The 22,946-nt window shown below is 37.4% G+C and overlaps 1 protein-coding gene across 1 annotated transcript in view; it reads right to left on the reverse strand.

Moving 5' to 3' along the window:
• Positions 1-458: 458 nt before the first annotated feature.
• TRPS1 (transcriptional repressor GATA binding 1) overlaps positions 459-22,946 on the reverse strand; it is a 228,117-nt gene continuing 205,629 nt past the window's right edge. Inside the window, exons 5-6 of the mRNA XM_054708487.1 lie at positions 5,503-5,625; positions 459-2,500 (exon numbers count right to left, since the gene is read on the reverse strand). Coding sequence (XP_054564462.1) covers positions 1,439-2,500; positions 5,503-5,625 — 1,185 coding nt within the window. The 3' untranslated portion in view covers positions 459-1,438. The remainder of the gene's footprint in view (positions 2,501-5,502; positions 5,626-22,946) is intronic.

Raw genomic sequence — 22,946 nt, forward strand, 5'->3', positions numbered from 1 at the left:
TTAATCTGACAGTGCATCCAGTAGCTTGTAATATCTTCTACATCTCTGTGGCAAAAAATAAACTACTGGTTGGGACAATATAATGCAAATTATTAAAGTCAGTCCTTGTACATACATCCTTGTAGCAAGCATTGAGGCTCGACTAACAGCACCTTTAACCAATTATTTAATGTTCAGTTATTTAGCCCTATTTCCCTGAGCAGTTATGCTGAGGAGCTTTCCCTTCATGGATAGTTTTACAAAGCCTTAAGTATTAAAAGAAATATGAAGACATACTTCTAAGAATCCTATTTAATGCTACTTAACTAAACCTGTATACATCTAATGAAGGAATTGATTGGTACACACACCGTCAGTCTGTGGTAACGTAACCTTAGACGCTGCCTGACCACAAAGTTTGGAAATTATATTTAACCAAAAGAAAATAAATAAATACAGCAGGTTACCTTGTGGAGAAATACCATGTGTTCTAAACGAATTAAGCCCATGGTCTGAACTTTTGTTTCCATCTAGTCTTTTGAAGTGAGGGGATCCCTTTAGCTATCATGTGCCAAGTGAGATCAGTGACCAAGAGGAGGCTCCAAAAACAAATCCACGCTGGTTCATCGCATACAAGAAAGAAGTATCTGGCTACAATAAAATTACTACATAAGCACTGAGGACACTGATTTTAAAAATGCATATATATTTGGACAAAATGAACCTAAATGGCAAACAAAAGGACTACTTTCAAAAGGAGTCTTCGAACACCTAAAGGACAAAAATATCAGAGAGGGTGTGCATGTGTATGTACAGGCAGGGCTGGCCAAAGGCATTGTGCCACCGGCTGTCACGTTCTTGCCGATTTCTCACCAAGCCTCACCACAGCTCACATTTCTAGGTCTAGTTCTGAAACATGGTCAATGAGAGGAGGCTGATCTAACAGGGCGCCATTTTTCTTTCACAGCCCCAGAGATTAGATTTCTCCTCCCCTGCCTAGGATTTCATGATACTTCTAAATTTAGGCAACATTTTATGGGTTTTTGAATACATGGGCTAATGGCCAGCCCAACACTGCTTTAGACTCATGGTATGTAAACCCTTTCAAATTCTAGACAGCTTTGACCTCTTTCTTTACAAATCTAATAATTATAGTCTGGTGGTAACTTCTTATGGATCATTGCCACAGTACACATTCACCAAGATGATTTTGACCTACTAGGTTCTAGAACGTGACTATTTACCATCTTCCTTTTTTTTTCTCACTGACCATTAGTCTCACTTTTTAATCCTGGTAACCTACTCATCAAAAGAAAGAATCGTAAGAGAAGGGAATTTCATATTGGATAAGGCAGGCTCTATGAAGTATTTTTTTAATAGGTCTTCATAAGACATTACAAGCTATTGAATTCCCATCAAGAAAACCTATTTCTATCGAATTGTGCTAAGTGCTAAGGTTTTACTCTTTAGGTTTTCCATTTTTTTCTGCTTGTGCATTGTTCCTATGCAGGCCTCTCTGGATATGAGTTGTGAAGTCATATTTGTCCGTGCAAAGATGCTGGCATATGCTGCACTGGAAAGGTCCACTGTCACCATGGCAACTCATATGCAAAGCATACATCACGTCATCCAGAAAGACAATGCCGCAGTGCACACATTTTGTTGACAGTTCATCTTGAGTACTTCTATCAACTTTCTCTGTTTTTACTACATTCAAGGGACCTTCATTTTTTACATTTGATGGTGCCTTCGTTTTCTCCTTGGAGGCACCATTTGCAGTTGGCCCAGGTCTGGAATGCTTGATCGCCAAATCTAGAGGAATGTCATTGTCTGATCCAACAGTTGAAAAATGAGGAGGCAGATTGAAGGTGGGATAAGGCACATAGTTTTGGCAAGGATTTGGTAGGCCAGGCACATGACTCAAGTAGTGCGGATTCCCAGGAACGGAGAGCTTATATTTACTCCAGAACCGCAGCCAATCAGCTTCACTCTGGAAGTCATTATGTACAAAGGGGAGTCCAAAAAGGGGGTACTGGTACTTCTCGATAGGGCTGCCTGGTGGTGAGTAATTGGGGTGTTTTGCGGGTCTCATGTACTTTTCTATGGGGCTGCCTCTCTCAGAACTTCCTTTCCCTTCCGATACAGAGGAACTATTTCCTGGGTCTCCAGTACTTTCCTGAGGACTTTTTATCTGAATGTGCAAAGGTTGCATCCTTTTGTGAATATCCAGAGATGGGCTGACCAGGACTGGCTGCTGAGCAGAATGGCTTTTAGTCAATGAACTCTGGGCTTCGTATTTACTCAGGCTCGGGAGTGGAATGTCTCTCTGGTGACTTTCCGTTAAATGATCTTCTGACCTCCTCTCCAAGGGGCTTCCGTTGACTTGCTCCTCACTGCCACCCCTCTGCTGCTTGTTGAGCTGCTCAGCCTGAAGTGCCTCTGGGTTAAGGCGCTTTCTTGTTCTTCTCCTAATAATCTGCTCACCGTTGTTTTGTTTAATGATGTTTAAAGGCCTGGGAGTCTGCAGAGAATGAACACACAATACATAAAAGGAAAACATAAAAAAAAACACACCACACATTAAAATGCATTAACAATTCCTCACAAATAGAAACCATGCTTAAGTTCAAAGCAAGGGATAGGCTTTATGTTATAGATTTACTAAATCTCCTCCTTTTGCCCTAAGCAGGACCACAGGAAGAAACCAAAGTGCCTTTTTTTTTTTTTTAAGCCTAATTAAATCATGCCCATCTTTGCAGGGAGGAATGAAAACTTTCATCTACTTAAAAACAGCTTTCCAAACTCAATGGATTTTGGAATTGCATCATTGAGTGATAAAAGCATGTAGAAAGTTACTTGAAGCAATGTGATTTTTCTGAAATATTTCTCAACTTTTGAGTCATGCACTAAGATGTCAACATCATAACATGGGCGATAGGTTTTGATAAAAATTGTGGAAAAGTTACGCATTGCCACAGTCTGAATTGTGTCCTCCCCCAACTTCATGTGTTGAATCTCGAACCACTAAGGTGACTGTGTCTGGAAAGTGTATGGTCTTTGGGATTTAATATGGTTAAGTGAGGACACAGTGAGAGAGAAAGTGGCTTTCTGCAAGCCAGGAGAGGCGCTCTCACCACAACCCCCAGGTGAGGGTGAGGCGCTCGGGTCTGACTCCCAACCTCCAGGACTGTGGGAAAATATATTTGTTGCTTAAATCACCCCATCTGTGGTGTTTTGTTATGGCAGCCAGAGCTGACTGATACATACATTCTTCTAAATAACTGCAAATGTGAATATAAAATATGAAGTATCAGAACACACAAAATATCAAACTGACAGGGTCAGGAGGAAGGGTACTGGGTAATCAGAGCCATATCAGTGAGAGTTCTTTTCTTTTTTAACCTCTCACTTGTATTTCTGTCCCTTTACTAATATTTTATATTCAGTAGGGAAGATTGTACGTATTGAGAGGTGAAGCATTTGTTTTATGTTGAAAATCCAAATTCATTTGTAGCCTTGGTTCAAATATCCAATCTCTCATTCCAACTTCACTACTTTGTACTTAAATCGAATGCTGAATTTTACGGAGCTTGAGTATTTTATTTGGCTTAAGCATTATATGTATGATTGGTATTTAAGGACATGTTCAACAGGTATTTATATTTATGACTAAAATCCACAGATAAGACTATAATAACTTGTAGTAAGAGCTCTAACTTGGATTAATAAAATCAAAAGAGTAAATTTAGTAAATTAATGCATATTTACAGATTAAAAATTGAGATGAACCTTTAATAGGCTAAAATCTGATTTTTATAAAAGCTTACTAAAATCAGGAACTAATTTCCACATAAAATACAAATCTATACAATAAGTAATTTGTGAATTATTCCTAGAAAAGATGAATCTTAATGCAAGAGAGTACCTTTTATACATTAAACAAAACATAAATATAAATCCTTTATGGAATATTTCTAGTGTTGTGAAGGTATTTTGAAGGGAAGAAAGATAACATACTTGTTACTGACAATTCAATTACTGGTTTCAGAATGAATATGACACATCCCTTAGATAAGCCACGTTCATTTATTTTGTTCAGAATTTCATATTTGTGTTATGAAAATATGCAGCATTTAATCTATGTTTTATAAAGAATCCTGAAATTTGCATTAATACCTTTTTTAAACTTTTATTAAATGTGAGCATCACCTTTATGTATTTAAATTCATGGTTTTAAAAAACTCAAAACTAAAAACATCTCATCTCTGGAGAGATGAATATTAAAATAACTGTAAAAAGAAGGATTTAGTTTATATCACAGTTGTTAAATTATCATAAGCTGGAAGGCAGTAGCTTAATTAATTCCTGGCCTATGATTGGCCAGAGTTCAATGAAAATCATTAATGTCAGTACTCATTAAGTGGAAGCTTATTGCTGTGCTTAAATGGTAAAGGTTAAAAGAAAAGTAAGGTGGTGTGGTGCGGTGGTGGGAAAAACCTTTCTCTTAGCTTAAGGTTTTTACTTACAGTTTACCATGAATTAGTATTGTTGGCAGCATCCATTTTTTAAAGAGTGCTTCCAATGGTCCATTTATGAGGACGTGTTGTCTAAAACTGTATTCCCTGTTGCTGTAACCTATTCATTGGCTGTGCTGAGAGCCACAGTAAAATGCCAAACACAGAGAAATAGACTTCTGTTCACTAAATGGAGAATTCAGATTTTTAAAAGGCAGCTCTTGTCAGCAGATAAACTTTCTAAACTAAACTAAGAAATCCTTCAGGAAGTCCAATGCCTCTACAGATGGGAGCATTTGTAAGTTTAAATTTTATTATAGGATTCTCACTAAAGTTTGGGAAGAAATTACTGGCAGGACTCCAGTAAGCCACAGAAAGAAGCCAGTTAGAGATCTGAAAACACAAAGCACCATTTGCACCTTGTGTGCTCTGTGGGCCCACAGATACCGCATCTAAATGTGCATTAAGCGGACTGCAGGGATTCACCTGGCATTCTCGGGTTCTAGTTCAGGGCCGCTCTCCTCAATGTGCCCAACCTCCAGCCCCCAAAGCAGCCAAGATGAGACTTGCAAATTCCAAAGGTCAGTTGGAAAAGAAACACTCTTTCCCTGCACTCTCTTTTATGCTGGCCATGGCCATGGGAGAGTCCTCTTTCAAAAAGTAACCTGTCCTGTATTTCTGAACTTTTAAGTAGGTTGTCTTTCTACCTAAATTAAGTTCACCAAATTATGATAACCATTAGTTCAAGTATCTGTTAGGTGAAATTCCAAGAAATCAATCCTTTTCCTTTTTTTTTGTATCCAAAGAAGCATAAGGTATTACTAACATCTCAAACGTATCTCCCCATAACATCTCAGGCCATTTCACCCTACATCACAAGTGCATTCCAAGGACTGTATTAAACTGCGGGGGGCGGGGGGGAGGCCCGGCCAGCCAGGGAATGGTCCTCATCACACTACAGACCAGGCTGCTTTCTGAAGCTTTTCCTGACAGTCTACCAAGTCCTTACCGAGTGAAGCTTCTGGTAGAGGCCACACGCGTTGCATACATATCCGCCATTTGCATTCTTTCGCCAGAGAGAGGTCTTTGTGGTCAAGCAATTGGCACAAAAAACACCCGAGCCTCTACGCCTCTGAAACAGGAAAAAAAAAAAAAACACAACACACAAGGTCAGAGGTGAGTCACATGATCACTTGGAGTTAGACCAAATCAACCCAGGAGTTTTGTCTTCAGACTAGCAACAATGACAGTATAAAACCACACTGCCCATAATGAGGTCAGGTTCAATTGTGTTTAATAGGCACCACTGATTTTCATTATAATTAACCCTACAATGATGGATGAGGTGTGCGCAACACCAAAGGCTTTTCACAGAAACAGCTTTAACTTTTTGAACCTTGGGTTTTGTGCCATTAATGATGGCTCCTAGAGGCTGAACCTGAAAATATACCTTTGAAAAAAGTGTCAAAACAAAGAGTCAAAAGACAGAGCACGGCAAGATGTTTAATATTCTTTGGAAAAGGAGGAGCACATGCCACCTGAGCTTTAAAATCCGGTCAAACTGGGGATAAATGCACCGTGTAAACCATTTAAAAGCATATCTTTCTCTACGCCGTTCATGTAACACGAGTTTAAGAGAATGTAAGACATTCATTTCAGGTCTTCGGTTGTGTTAATGGTAACGTCTGAAAGAGAACACCCTCTATTTCCCAAAGCTGAGAGAACCGGTAGGAACTTCAGGCAGCTAGAAGTACAGTATGACTCATGAGGACCCTGATTGGGTACCTGCTTAAGCCAGACAACACAGTCCCATCAATGGCTATAGGATTATTTGATTTGACCCAGACTTGGAAATCACAAGCATTTCCGAACACAAATGGATGTTAGTGGGCTGAAGCCTGTAATCACCAGATTCAAAAATAATCTAAGGATACTTAAAAGTAGATAATTAGTATTGATTGTTCCATTCTTGCTATCAAGCAATGATCCCATTAAATGTCCCACTGAAACAAAAGTCAGGCTGTGTTTGGAGGCGCAAATACTAACAGGCAGGAAGTGGAATTCTTTTGCTGCAAAACTCAAATGGACAGCCTGCCTTGCAGCTCGGCTCTCCTGTCTCTAGGAAGCAAAGCCTTTAATGATAAAATATGCACGGTAGATAAGGAGTGGAAAAAAGTCTTGCTGCAACCCAATTTTCTTATAAATTTAAAATTAAGAGCAGTGTAAGTCAAAATTTCAGGGATTCATAAAATTTAGGCAATTTATTTAACTTGAGTCCATACTGTAGACGAGTGGTATCTCTGCCAAGAAAATACAATGGTTATAATTGTCCTCTGATACATTTCAAATGGAAAGCTTTCTGCAGACATAATTTTGGCTTCAAGACTGGAACACTTTCTTGGCATTGAAAGGGCATTTGATTCATCGGGTGTTTCACAATGTATCACTAAAAAGACCTGGTGAGCAGCCAGTTCCCTATAGGGTAATTTTTCCATCCAGATGCAAGTGCTATCAGAGGCCCTCGTCAGCTAAACTAATTATGATCTTGCAATTGCTGATGCCTGCTCACTCTACCATTCGACATCCTCCATTAATCATCAATACAAGGAAAATGAATGAAACGTAAAGAAATGAGGGCCGGTAAGCTGCGCAGCTATAAAAATCTGAAATGAGAGCAATAATTTAACAAGATTGGGGAATGTTTTTAGTGAGCACAAAGTCAGGCGAACAATTGCCCTTTTCAACCAAGAACACGATTTCATTAGTGTAGCAGGTTGTGCTACTTTGGGTGATGTAATAAAAGCTAGATTTTTCACAAAGATAATCTCTGCCTCCCCTTCCCCTTCCCTCCTCCCCAAGTGGGGACCAGGAATGTATTGCAAGTTTCTAAATCTCAGTAAGAGCCACAGCAAACACTAGGTGTCAGTCCACTAGCCCCAGTAGCGACCTACTGTAAAACTAGAGAATGCTGCTTCCTGAAAAAAAAAAAAAAAAATCAATGAACTATTAGAGGTTGTATTTTTTAAACACTCTGGGGCCCCCTTTATCTGAAGTAACTTGGGGAGCCTACTTAGGTTATAATTGTGAAATTTCCCTGGGGCCATGCTGTTTTTTTCCCTAGATCTAAATACTAACATGTTTGGCAAATAAACACCAACTTGATTCACATAAAGGCGAAGTAAATGTCCATTTGGAAACTAACCCACATCTATGGCAGAGGCTCAAACTTGAATGTGTAACCAACCATTCACTCCAGCCTGCTTTTCTTTCCTTCTGCCCTGGGTGCTTGACACAGCTTGCCAAAGTGGGTGTAATCCTGGTTCCAGGGAGCGTTTCAATCCTTGCCCAATTTTGTGCTTAATTCTCTTGCAAAGAAAATGCCCTTCATTAGTGAGAGAGAAAATCCTGAAATTATAGCTCTGGTTTCCACAGGCATAGGTTGCTTTAAGCAGCACTTATGCTCCAATAAAGGCTGGTATGTTTTAGGTAAACCGTATATCTTAATGTAAATACTCCAGGGGAACTCTGAATTCATTTTCTCAGTGTCAGTGTGGCCGGGAGGTGGATCATCAGATTTAGGAGTCAGACTACTTGTATTCAAGACATGCTTCTGCATTTTGCAGGGTGCAACTTTTGGGCAAGTTACTTAATCTCTCAATGCTTAAATCTCACCCCCCCCCCTTTTTTTAAAGTATGAACTACTGAGAATATTGAATATTAACGTGGGCTAATGGATGCAATTAAAGCAGTGCCAGGGATGTAGTAAATGCTCGGTAAGTTAGCCATTCGTCAAGGGGACTCAACTGTATTTCTTTTGTGAGAAAAGCATATATTTGGTTAGTTGGTTTTATCTCCTGAATCTACTTATTAAACATTTTATATATGCCTAATACATATAGCTGGATATTATCAAGTGTATTTCATTTGTGTCAATCTTATCAAGTCTGAGAATGGAAAGTTGAGTCAGAGTGAAATATCTAGGTGTTCACACCTAGAATTCGAGAGGAGCGTGCCTGTGTGGGGGTAGAGAGTGGGAGGTAGGTGAGAAATGTTTCACCCATTAAGTTACTGCCCATCGAAACAAATTTGTCACTTTGGTAGGCACTGCAAGCAGCAGAGAAGCGGGGAGAAGTGAATAATGCCCTCAGCTGTGACCACAGGAATCACAGAACGGTGCCACACCTCTCTACACGGCAGCAGAGATGAGAGCACTGTGTATAGTGTAAGCTGGCTGCACACAGGAAGGCATCTCTTTCGAAGTTACCAACATCCTTAGCCCAGTCGAGGGCAGAGAAGCAGTCGGTTGGCAAAGGAAGGCAGGACAGAAGTTTCCCGGCCCTGCTTCTTAAAACCAAGCCTGACCTTGTTAGGGCACTAAGACCTTATTTCATTCATAGATTATCGTGCATGACAGAGCTTTAAGATACTTCTCATTCTCCTTTCCACTGTGTTTGTAAAGGACAGAGATCATGTCTCCTAACAGTCATCAAATACTCTAAAATAGTTAGTACCTAGGACAGTGCTCTGTCTCATGCAGTTGATCACTAAGGAAGTTGAAGATAATCTCTCCAGGTTTATCATTAGGAGATACTCCTATTTTGGAGGGGGGAGTTTAAAAAAGTAATATCCCTTTTAAATGGATCCCCCCTCATATGGCTAAATTTATGTCCAGGAGGGCAGAGATGGCTAATGATGTAGGGGAAAAAAAAATCATGAGGATCAATTTTCCAATCCTACATCCCACACTTATTTTTGAGAAACAGGTGAAGCGGGTACTTGCTAGGTCCCGAGGATACCAGGTCAGGTACAAAGAAGCTCCAACTCTCCTTTGTAAACATCATTCTAGCCACACATCGCTGATGGTTCTCTATGGGCATGCTTAAACACTACCACACGTGCTTGTCCTTTTCCTACAAGCTGATCACTAATAGTTTGTAAAGCCATGACCTTGTGGTGGAGGGAGGTGAATCACATCCTATGGATAGAAACACTTGTGGGAGAGGACACGATAGGAGTCGGTAGCTGAGGCACAGCGGAGAGGCACGCGTAGCCCGGTTTTTCCTCTCTTGAGGCCGAGGGAAAGTGCACTTGGACAGATCCAAAGCAACACGAACTGGCAGCGTCCTCTGCCTCTGGCCTTCTCTAATGTGCCAGGTGGGGTCCACCCGGGTGAAGGAAGGTCGGCTGAAAACCCAAATCTATACGAAAGTCCCCTCAACTGAAGATTTCTACAGAGAAAAATTCCAGAATCAACAATTCGAGAAACTTTTTTTTTTTTTAATTTGAAGTTTTAATAGTGTGTCTACTAACTGTTAGGTCACGTTTTTGTTGCCTCCATGTTATTTCTGTTGGCTGGTTAATTTCCCGTGTGGAAAGGAAGGACGGTGGTAGGAGCAGTTAATTGTAAGGGATTTGGAAGCCAGTCCAGTGTTTGGCCTAGCAAGTGCTTTTCAGTGATCATTACTGAGAATTCTTCGGATCACTTGTTTCCCTTCTACATTTCAAATGTATTAGGACCGCAATACTGATTTTTACAACAGCAATAGGTGATGAATTTGGACAATCACCCATGCCAGGATTTGAAATAGAGAATGATGGGCACACCCATCTTTTATTATAAAAACACTTTAAATCCATTATAATTTATTTCCCTGCTGTGAGTGCACCAAGAAGTATAATGACTAAATAACTGTCTTAAAAAATTTAGTCTTTAGGTGCACAGCTACCCACTGTATGGTATCACTATTGTTAGTTTTTTTTTTCCTCAAAGCTTCTGACTCAAGTTTTCTATTCAGGATCTCAAATTACTCATTTATGTGTCACTCTGGGTTGAGCTTTGGCACATGTGCTGTAAAGCCAGGGATGACTTCAGAAAAAAAAAAAAAAAAGGAAAAAATTATTAAAAATTAGGTTCATCTGTTTTTATTGCCTATTTTGCTATTTGAAGATCAGTCAGAAACAAACATCTTAAGGTTTTCAAATTTCATTAAACAAAAAAACTGATTTATTTTATTAATAAACAGTAAATTTGATTATTCATTCAAGTGGCTTAACATTTAGAGCCATGAATGTTCGTTCATCTCCAAAATATTAAACGAGACACTGGTGAAGGAATTTTGCAGAAATGATCCTTTAAAATAATTTTCTATGAGTAGGAACCATACTGAAACCATGTAATCACATAATAAGCCTTGATAGGCAGATTATTTACTCACATTTTTATGGTTTTATATCTTAGCCGTTTAAAATTGAATCAGTTTGAAATCTGATATGTATGCTGTTAATCTGGATGTACATCAAATACATTAACTCTTTAGATAACTTCTGTGTTTATTTGGTTGTATCAAGAATCCTTTGTGAACTTCATTTTATAGAAACACACATGGCCATGATAGAACCTTCAGGAATAATTTTGCAGTAATAAAAGAGCAGCAGTAACTGTAATTCAGTTCAGTTCTGGGAATAGTTATTGGGTGTCCACCATGTGCCTGGCACTGTGCTAGAAGCTGGGGTTACAGTGATGTATACAACAGACAAGGTCTGTTCTCAGAGTTTCCAGTAGAATCAGCTAAAAACACACTAAGTGTGAAGTTAACATGATATAAACTGAGATTGTTCACGAAGATTGACAGTTTAATTCATGTAAATTATATGGAAACTTTTCTGAAGACACCAAAGTATTTCTTATGAATAAATCTCATTTAAAGGTTGAATGTTTTATCTAATAATCAAAAGGCTCACTCTCTGTGCTCCTTTATAAATATGGGAAATAAGCAAATTATTTGGGAAACAAGTTGACACTTGCTTAGTCCCATCAGTATTCATGTCCTGTCAATAATAATGCTTTGTTAACAAAAGAGTTGATATAGTTAAATAATGTGTTAATAACTATCATGTATATAGTAACCATTCAATAACTGTTGAGTAAATGATGAATATTATTTTAGTCATTATCACTATTATTCACCACTAAAAAACAGAGAAGGCTATATCCATCTCCCAGTTCTCCCAATATATAGTTAATCAGCTACTGACTACATATCAGTAGACCCTAAAGAATACATATAAAGTAGCCTTAAAAACACTTAAAAATAGATGGTGGCTTGAAATGAACACCTTTAAATTAATAGAATTTTTATCAGAAGCACAGACTGGCCAATATTTTAGCAAGATTCGGGGGAAGAACTCTGCCAGCAGGAAACAATAGTTTCCAATATCTTGGCTGGCTTTTGTTCTAAATAAAATTGTGAAGAATCCATTGAAATGGGCAAGTCTCTGCCTGCCTTGAAACAGCCCTCTTTGCCCTCAGATTTCTTGCCAGACAACTAAAGAGACTCTACAAGGTTCAGCCAAGCACCGATCTTATAATCACCTACCTCAGAGTTTGGAAACAAAACCTGTTTATCTTGATTATTAATTTCACTTCCTCAACACATCAACAATGATAATGGAGACCAGTGTAAACAAAACTGACATCCCTGGCTAGGAGCAATGGAACAACTTCTGTTTCAGGACATGAGGCAATGCACGCTCCAGTAATCATACCTTGTACCCAGGTACCAATGTGCCTAAGACTTATTCCACTGACGCATCAGCACACAAGTGTTGCCCAACAGACCAGGAAATGCTAGCGTGCAAAACACATTATTAGCTCCATTTCTTCTGAGATGTAATTGGTGACTCTTGGGAGTGGGACACCAGAAAAATCAAGATTTCACAGTTACCCTACACTTCACATTATTCATATGGATTCTTCAAATCTGCAGAACTTAGAGAAATTTATCACAAAGATAAAGAACCCATTACAGGTCTAAAGGATCACATCTCCGTTCTTTTGATTTACCCCCATATATTTGGTAACAAGCAAACCAAACATACAATGCCACACAAAAATTCCATAACAGACAAGACTAGAAAAACACAGATCTTTGGAGTTCTAATCCACGCTGTTTCTGAAATAATGTTCTGCCTTTACAGCGATACATATGTGGACAGCTAAAAATATGGCTCAAAATTTATGTCTACACTGTCTTTTTTTTCCCATTACACGTGAAAGTCATTATTGTTGAAAGAACTACTCAAGTCTCTTACTGAATCCGTTTCTGCCACCATGGATCCATTTTCACCTTCAGCTATAACAATAGTTGGAAAGTTGCTCTACAGGGACTTTCTTTTATGCCAGTGCCAAAACCTGACACTAAAAAGGAAAGAAAAAAGCCTTTTGGAAGCATAGTTAAACAATTTTAGTACCTCTTAAGTAAACTTCAACATGGGAATACAAGATTTGATTCTGTTCTAATAAATTTATTGCACATTTTATTTAAACAATGTATTTAGAGAAAACATTTATTATGGGAATTCTCATTATAAGAAATAAACATCTTGGTAATAAAATAGAGAGACTTGTTCTAGAAAAAAACCTAAAGTCCAAAGGGCTTAGCTTCTAAACACTTCATTAAAAATAACTGTATTTGTCTTCTTAATTAAGGGTTGCCTTTATAATAGATAATAATGATGGTTATTTTGAAAGAAACAGAAAATACCAAATAATCAGTAATTCTTTTCATATCAGCTAACAGATAATAACAGGTCCATGAAATGTAACCATCCTCAAGGTATTAACATATACACCAATGATTTCTTTACATATATACCAATGGATCCTAACATTCTTGGGAATCATAACATCTTTTGATAAAATTTATGACACTCTTCCAGAAAAAAAATATTTTTCAAGTAACTTCAGGCTGTTCAAAAGAATGTCCTTCACAAAATGTATCCAAAGATTTTGCATGGATCTGAGTGCCCTTGGATCCCAAAGTTAAGAACCCCTTACATATATTATCCTACTTTAGATTCAAAGTGAATTATTAGATATTACTGTCCCACTTAGGTTGATGAGGTAAAACACTGAGAATGATTCTCTGACTTACCTAGTATCAAAAAGATAGCCTAGTCTCTAAGTCTAGGCAAAAACACAGGACTATATTCTAAACACCATTTATGAATCAATGGTCTGGTATAATTTTCATGTTTGACTACTTTTTGTTTCTTTTTTAATAATCACCAACATACATCTAATAGTTATCAAGTAGTTATTATGTGTAGGGAAATATACTTATAGGCTTAGTTTCATTATCTGACATCTTCAAAATGACCCTAAGAGACAGGTATTATCATTATCATAATTATTATCATTATTACCTCCACTTTACGGGTGAGAAACCTGAGGCCTAGAAACATTTTTCAATTGCTAACCAGTAGGGCTAAGATGCAAAACCCAGGCCTCTCTCTGGCAGAACCACAGTTCTAAACCACGTTTCAGGCTCTATTACTAAAGAGGCAATTGGAGAATTTTAACCAAAAATACTTCACCATTACATGACTTTGAAGGACCCTTATCTCTTCAAGCCACCCTACAACAGCTGATCAAAATTATGCAAGTTTCTGAGGTACCAGAAAGAAATGACTCATCCTTGATCAGATATGGCAACGATCTGTTTTGAGGCTGACTGATACAGTCATAGCCAGAGGAACACAGCGTTTGGCTGATGGAGAGGTAGTGGTGGGGAAGGGAGTGGGTGCAGGACACATGTTTTGATCCATCCATCTCAAGAAAGAAAAAAAAAAAGGTATGTGAAATAACCCTTTGCCGAAAAGCAGAAATTAGTGACGCCATTGACTTAGCCCCTACTAATGCCAGTTGCAAGGAGGGCAGCTGCGAGCTAGGGCCTCTGGCTTTTGTATTCGCCTTGGCCAAACATGGGGCAGGAAAAGGGGCGCTGGGGTTTTGACAAGTTCTATAAGCACATAGGTTCAGGTAACAATTTACTAAGTTTACTTATTTGTATGTTCCCTGACAGAGACCTCTTGCAATGTGTGATATCAATATTATTCAAGGCAAAATATTGCCAATCTCAAAGATAAGGTATTTTATCCAAATCCTCAGATTGGGATATTGTGAATATATTTTCCCTAAAACATTTCCCCCCCATTATTATATATAAAATATATATGTTACTCATCTACTTATGTTGTTGACTTGGACATTGTTCATGTGAGATATAATTTCCATTTCATTATGGAATAGCAAAGACCAAAATGTTCTTCACTCTAAACACGTTTTACAAGTTGAGAGGATGCAGTACAGATTGGATGGGAAAGCCCAGCATGTAGTCTGCTCAGCAGAAAGATGGTAATTGCAACTTTTCTTCCACTTAAACAACAACAATAAAAAACCATATGGAAATACAGGGTTACTGATACTGAAGTTCAAAAGACTTAAGAATCATGTTAAGAGACTGCAAAGGTATCAACAAGTGACCCTGATACCAAAGACACAGTTCACACTGAACACTTGTCAAGACTATATCGGGAACACTTCTCATAGCATATCACCTTCTATGACTACACAGGGGGTGGGGGAACCCTGAGGGAAATGAACTTGAATTTCATTTAATTTTTTAATCTATAAAAAAATTCTCTTAAAATGTTATCTCATTTTTATTCAACTTTGTATTTCCTTTAAGACACATAAAATCGTAGGTATTTAAATACACCTTTCCAATAGTCAAAATAAGTGCCTAGTAGTTATGTCATTGTTTAAATGGAAGGAGTGTCTTTTAAATAAGAACTCAGTGTGTGCTGTAAGGTAAAAGCCAAACACGGGGAGATAATTTCATTACAGAGGTACTGTGAAGACAGGAAAATCTCAGCTGATCTTTAAAGTTTTAATAACGTTATTGCAAAAAGACAACTTGGACTTATGAATTTCCTGAACGATAATGATGTAATTTTGTAATAACCGAAATCTTTCATGGGAACACGGCTTCTTCAATAGCTCTCACAGTCAATTACACAGGAAAGGACTGTACTCAGCTGTCCCCCTGTCGCCCAGCCCCCTTTCAAAGAGCTCACGTACACGACTTCCTTTTCCATTACCAACTTGTCTGCAGTACCATCTGTAAAAACGAACGCATACCTTGTGCGGCCAGTGTCTGCTTCTGCACATCCATTAGTGGGACTGGCTGCAGCTGCTCAAGAAGAAAGCAATGATTGTCTTTCCTTCTATATATATGCACATATCCCTCTCCAGTGCCACCATATCAGCAAGGCAATACATCGTCTGGGTAGGGAACTGCACTTAATAACCTTACTCCAGCCCAGTTTTCTGTGTGATCTGGAGTTTGTTAATCACACGGTATCACATACCAGCGCAAGAACTACCTCACCGCATCAAGCACTCCCGAGACGACCTCTCAGTCCTCCCCACCAAAAGGAACAGTTAAAATCATTTTGTTCCTTGATAATTTGTGCATTGAACAACAACAGCAACAAAAATCAGGAAACCATCCCTGAGGCCCGGCAGCAAGCACATCCCGAGATACAAAACTCCTGGTGAGTGGAATTTTATTTCATGAGAAGGGCTTTGAAAACATAATGCAGCAACTAACTTTTCTCACATTTATTTCCCCCTGCCTCATGGTTATGTTGTCTAGAGTCTAGACCAAGATTACTAAACTGTTCACAATTTCTGCAGAAGATGCAAATAGCCTAAAACAAGAAGTTACCCCAAATTAAGTGATTTGCCTAAAAGGAATAACATTTCTCCCTATTATGAAGTAATATGAATTTAAAAAGCAAAATACCATCAATTACCAAGCTGTCAAAATAAAAACATTTAAAAAGGTTCAAAGAGAAGCAAATTTAAAACACACGAAAGAAAAAAAAAGAGATCTTTCTAAAATGATTTCGTTATTTTCCTGTGCTATTCCACATTTACAAATTTCCCCAAATACAGGGTGTCCCCCAAAATGCACCAACTGTAACAGCTGATAGCTCAATTTGAAAATGAAATGTATTTTAATAAACACTGCCTTTATAATTATTCAGTGTGTGTACTAGTACATAATATCTTTGGGGAACACCCTGAATATCAAAACTATTCTTCACAAGAGGTACTTTCTTGTCAGTGTGCAAGCTTAGCTTTAGAACATTAGAATGCCAATTCTGCCTTAGCTTTTCACTTACTACTGAATCATCCCTTAGCTCTGCTTTCTCAACATTTAGGTATGGGGTCGGGGATAGAGGGCTGGGTTACAATTACTTACATATGCAAGTCACTCCCAGAGAATCAGAGGCTTCTGAGGGAAGGGCCGATATTTTGAAAAAAAATCTTTGTATCATCAGTGCATTGCATATAGTAGGCATTTAATTAATGACAAGTTAACTTGAACTGACTGCTATCAAAGAGAGGATTCTACTAATTTCAACAGAAAGACATTCTGTTAAAATATGTGTGTGTGTGTGTGTGTACACACATACATACATACTATGATTGAAGGATTATACTTTAAGTGCAGCTTTATTCATAAAATATAAACGGCAGGCATTGTCACAGAAAAAAGGACTCAGATTGAAAACAGTTTCACTTTTGTGAAATGGAGAAGAAATTTAATCAATTCTGTACCATATTTAGACTCTATATTATATGACAGGAGAAAAAAGGAAAAGGCTTTGTTTGCTTGAGTTTCTGAGCAATTTGCAGAACTAGCAGAAGTGGCATATGTTGTGTACTTGTGTATGTATGTATATGTGTACATACACAAATTAATCCATTGATATATTCCGGCACTAACAAAATGAATCCGTTGAAATATTTCACCACTAACATGTTAGTGAGATTTCCCTAGTTGCTTTTATTTTCATTAAGGCAATATTATATTTTATAAGTTGGGTGTGTGTGTGCTAAAATACCAACAATGTTGTTAAAGGGAAAAATATTCCATGTGTTTCCTGGATCACGGAGTATAACTATAGTCAACTACACGTACGTACAAAAGACTGAAAAGAAACGACGCAATAAGAGAACCTAGAAGAGTATCCTATGTGGCAGCCTAATAATTATTGCTTTTAATGGGTGGAAAATAAGACACAGACACCTTGTGGTTCATTTTGATTACTGTGTTAGAATTCTTTCACTTTACATACACAGCAATTAAATGTAAATGTAATTATGTACGGGCGACTTCTGAATGCCATGCTTGATGTGGATCAAGCATTTGATGCCGTTAAATGCTTAATTTCAGACGATACTGAGTATCAATAGATATTAGATTTTAGAAGATACGGAATAACTGAATAAGCATTTGACATATATATAAAATTCAACATCTACAGCTACATATTTATGCACATATGCACACAACTTATGCAAAATATCCCATATTTATTTTATTTTTACAACATGAAAATAAGTATAGTGACCCTAAAACACTCACATATGTGATTATCTTAAAGAAAGTACATCATATCATTTATGCATATAAAACTATAAATATCGCTCTCCTATCACCTCTCTCTTGACTTCTCTCTCCTTTCTTTTCTATGTTCCAAATTACCTTTAAGTATGTCATTACCTGAACCAGTTTGGCAGCAAATTATTCACATTCATAAGATTCATGAGTTTATGAAAGAAACATAATTCTCATCCCAAAAGCTAAGCGAAAAAATTGGGGACTTAATCAGTGGCCATTAGATTTTTCCAACATAAAGGAATGCTTTGCAGGTCAACTTCCCTTACACTTACTACTCATTCTAGGTGCAGGTACTTTTCTTCCTTTCATATGGTGTGATCACATAGATTACATCGCTTATCATAAGCATGACAAAGGATATTTAATTAGTAGATTACACAAGACTTAGAAAGCTTTGCACAAGAATTAATTTTCAATGCTGGCTATAATTTATATCCATAAGCAATCATTTGTAATTTGACATTCTCTCTCTCTCTCTCTCTCTCTCTCTCTCTCTCTCTATATATATGTATATGTATATGTATATGTATATGTATATATATATAAATACATTCACATGCATGCAAATGTACATTTGAAAATATGTGCATATACATACCCATCTCCTTTTAAAAAAGAAAATGGCTTCAAGGTCCTCCAGTTTATAATTTAAAAAAATTAAAGGGTTAATAATCTTGTATTTTACATGTCTGCTTTTAAGAAATAGAAAGTTACACTTCTTCCCCATGTTAAAGGGTTATATCTAACTAGAAGATAAAATATCTCTGATGAAAAGGTAGATGTAAAAAGTGTAATGACATAATAGATGGATCAAACTTAAGAAACCAGCAGGTTGCATTTCATGAAGAATAAATAATTTAGGTATGATTAAAAGCACATTTTCAGATATTACATGCCCTCAAAATTTGTGTACTCTGAAGGAAAAGGTAAGTGGCTAGATCTGGCTTGCCATCCTCCCTTTTCTAGCTATTTTCCAAGATTGTTTTTTCATTAACCGCACCACACACACACACACAGTTTTTCCCTTTGGCAAAATAAAAATGGAAATAGCCATCTTCCTTTAAATTCATCCCAAATGAAGGCAATAATTCAAAAATAAACAGAATGGACTGATTGGTACCAGACTAAAATTCAAAGAAATTCACATTTACAAAAAAAAAAAAAAATGTTAAAGTGTGCCCTAAACATAAAAGTCCTAACTTTAAAAAAAGAAGAAAATCGCCATTAGCAGAGATTTAGTTAATTAGTCCATCTAATTCGGGTCTTTTATGTTGTAGGTTTACAAATTTCAGAAAATGACCAAATTATTCCACTTACATCATTAAGTTGACCCCTTCCAGGATTTGACCCTCCTAATAGATTTATTTTATAAGATATGACATCTTGAACAGCTGTGCTATTCTTTCTTGAACTTGACTTTTTTTTTAAAAGCATGAAAATAGACTGATTTTACTAAGCGTGGGTTTTCTTTGGTAACAGTGGGGGATGGGAGGGATCAGACATGAAAAAATAATGGGAGTTCCTATCTGAGGGAGTCATTTTGACATGCAGAGAACAAGTATTACAAACATTTGTGACCGGTTAAAGAGATGATGTAGAAAGAATCTTGAAATATCACCATGCACTGAGTTCATTAATCTAAGGAGGTATGATTATTGAAAATGGAGAAGCAATTCCTTTGAATGTTCTGATCAAATCCCCACCCCTGAGTGGATGCCACTGTATGCTCACTGCAGACTGCGGTGTGTTTAAAGGCTGGTTACTCAGGTTCCCTCCAGGTTTTTACTTTTTAAAACTAAATATAAATCAGGATTAAGTTAGACAATTTCAGGGAAATGTTTTTCTAAATTTCTTCCAGGGCAAAAAAAGATTTTTAGTCTATGCTAAAAATACCTCTAAATCTATTATATTTAATGTAGCAACTAAATAAGTATTAGATTTAACTGAACTACTGGTCTTACTCAGAATTATCTTCGTGATAAAAAGCAACACGAGATTTAGATGAAGTAGAAAGAGGGAATCACAAATGTTTAACAGTCATGGCTTCTACCCCTACTCCATTCTGAATCAAGTTTAAGCTTGTAGAGATAGTTACGCCAAGTGTTGTTTCTCTACGTTGGCTCTACATGGCATCTTGATTTAAAATTCAAGAAAGTACTTCAGACAAATAATAAATTGCAGCACAGTATTAAAGGCATACAAGGAAAGCTCTTCCTAAATTCAATTACACTGTTGATACATTAATTATCTGTTTATCTGATAGTTGCTTCTAATAGGTCGGCCATTGTCTAACACATCCCAAGTGCACTGTTCTTTTTTACAAGAGGTAAAGGCATTTGAGAGAAAAAAAAAAAAATCAGACAACTCTTCCCAGTGTCTCAGGGATAATTGTTACCTTTCTACTTTTCAACTTTAAAAGAAGACAGTGTCTATTTTGCTCAAGGCAGTTGTTTAAGGCTCCTGATGTCAGAATCTTTTCAACGTGCATAGATTTAGGATTACTTAAAAGTGATTATTGTATAATTCTAATCTTTCTATTGCTGTTCATAATTAAGTATGTATAATGTCCATATACAACCTGGTAATTAACCCAGGAGCTATTCATTCCCACTCACCTTTGTCTATATACACACACACAGATACGTTTTACATAGATGATTCTAAATGGTTTATTTTAATATAAGAGAAAACTTTAGACAAATCTATGATGGGGAATATAATATTGGTATCCGGAGGTATAATAATATTATAAAATATTTGATCTTCTGTTATAATTCTGAAATTCATATCTCAAAACAAATTCTGAAAACAATATTCACTTACAAAAGAGGGACTTGTGGAAGATGACCCATTCTTTGACTTTATTTTACTATGCAATATGCTATTAAAGTATAAGTTCTGGTATAAGTTGGTATAAGTTCTGGTCTGTTTATTTATAACCTTATTAACAGAGAGGTTTTGCTTTAATAATCTATCAAAATCATTTACATTAAACTATTGGCACACAGATACTATCTTTATGTTTAGTTTTTAAAAAATTGCCTTAATCACTTAATTAAGATCCATAGAATTTAAAGGATTATTTTGAAAATATATTTTTCAGTTCATAGTTTAAATGATTGGACATGCATCTTTATTAGATGAATGTATAATTTTTAACTTGGCAATATTAGTATAATTTTCCATTAGAAATCTATTAATATTCATTTTTTTTTGTCTGAGCCATGAACATTGGTTTCCTTTAGTGTACTTCTAAGTTGATTTAGATTTTCCCTAGCAACCAATGCACACTGTGTTCTCCACCCCTTTCTTTCTTTGAATGTTTATTACCTGGTGAAATCTTCTTGGCTTGCAAACGTAGCAGACAGGAAAGGAAGAAAACTTACAACCTGAATGCCTGATATTTAATCAATAAAGGAAGGACTTTCTCCTTTGGAATTCAGTGTTTGATAAACTTGGCCTCTTTTCCTCTGTTTGGATCCGAAATGAAAACTCTGCTTCCCACAAACTCAAAAAGCTCAAGACACCACAGCACACTGAAGAGCAAAACAAACCCGCTCTTAGTCACTTATTGAGTATAGATTATTCATCTATCATTTTCAGTACAATTACTAATCACTTTCTACTGTCCAAAGATGACAAGGTCCTTGAGTCTAAACTCACATCCACTTCCAAAGTTTCTCAGAGGTAGATATTCATAATATTCATGATACTGGTTTTCTCAGTGACAGAAGATCTCCATTTCTGGAGAGTTCATCTCATTTCTGGAGAAAAGGCATAACTTGTTCAGTCTGCAGCTGATGAATAAGGTGGCAGCACCACCTTGGTGGTACCCAAAGGTGATGTGAAAACATATAACCAACCAGGATGGTGTGGGCATTGACCAAGCAGAAGCAGAACCAGAGCTGGCTGAAGTGCAGGAGTGGAATTCAAGTGACCTTCCCCGAGGACAGGTGCTGCCCTTCACTGCGGATGGCGGGGTTCCAGGGAGTGCTCAGTGTGGACCCGGGCCACCTGGGTATCAACGCCCCACAGGGAACTCAGGGCTCTGACTGCCTTGCTCCCAGTAGCGTCACTTTCAGTAAAAATCAGATGTAACTAGCAAATCACTGGGGTGATCTCATGGCTCAAAAACTGGTGATCATTACTCTAAAGACTTACAACAATGTTCTCTGCAAAGTCAGCAAAACCTGAGTCAATTGGCAGCTTCCTCAGGTGGTGGTTTTGAAAGTCTACATTCACTTGGTATAAGTTCTGGTCTGTTTATTTATAAACGTCTTATTACTTTAAATTATCACCTCATGTAAGGAAAGTCCAGCGCCTTTGAAGTGTTTATAATTTTGAAGGGAGGTAAGGTAAATATACATGAAGCAATTAAGAAGAATGCAAGAAAGTAGACATGTCTCAATCCTGAGATTCTATGATTCTTATGCTTCTAAATGCTACAATAAACGAGTCTCTCTCTCTCTCTCTCTTACACACACACACACACACACACACACACACACACACACACACACACCACACACACACACACACACACACACACACACACAGCTAAGGAGCCCATGCAAATAGGTGGTGGGACTTGAATAAGCTTTTAATCATTACTCATCATTATGTCTTGGATTCTTTGTTGCTTGTGGCAGAAAATACAGCCCAAACTAGATTAATACGAAGATAAATTCTGACTCATGCAACTGAAAAACCAGGAAAAACTCTGACTTTAGGCACAATTTAATTAGAATTCAAATGATGCCGAAACCGGTTTGGCTCAGTGGATAGAGCGTCGGCCTGCAGACTCAAGGGTCCCAGGTTCGATTCGGGTCAAGGGCATGTACCTTGGTTGCGGGCACATCCCCAGTAGGGGGTGTGCAAGAGGTAGCTGATCGATGTTTCTCTCTCATCCATATTTCTAACTCTCTATCCCTCTCTCTTCCTCTCTGTAAAAAATCAATAAAAATATTTAAAAAAATGATATCATGAGAGCACAGTTTCTCTCCCTTTTTGTATATGTTCCCTCTTACTCACATAGACCTCCTCTTTGGATGACAAAATGGCTGTTGCAATCTAGAGCCAAATGCTTGAGGGGGAATACACTTAACCCGCTCTCCTGATAGCTCAACCCAAAGCCCTC

The sequence above is a fragment of the Eptesicus fuscus genome, chromosome 19, assembly GCF_027574615.1.
Source record: "Eptesicus fuscus isolate TK198812 chromosome 19, DD_ASM_mEF_20220401, whole genome shotgun sequence".
Classification (NCBI taxonomy): Eukaryota; Metazoa; Chordata; class Mammalia; order Chiroptera; family Vespertilionidae; genus Eptesicus; species Eptesicus fuscus.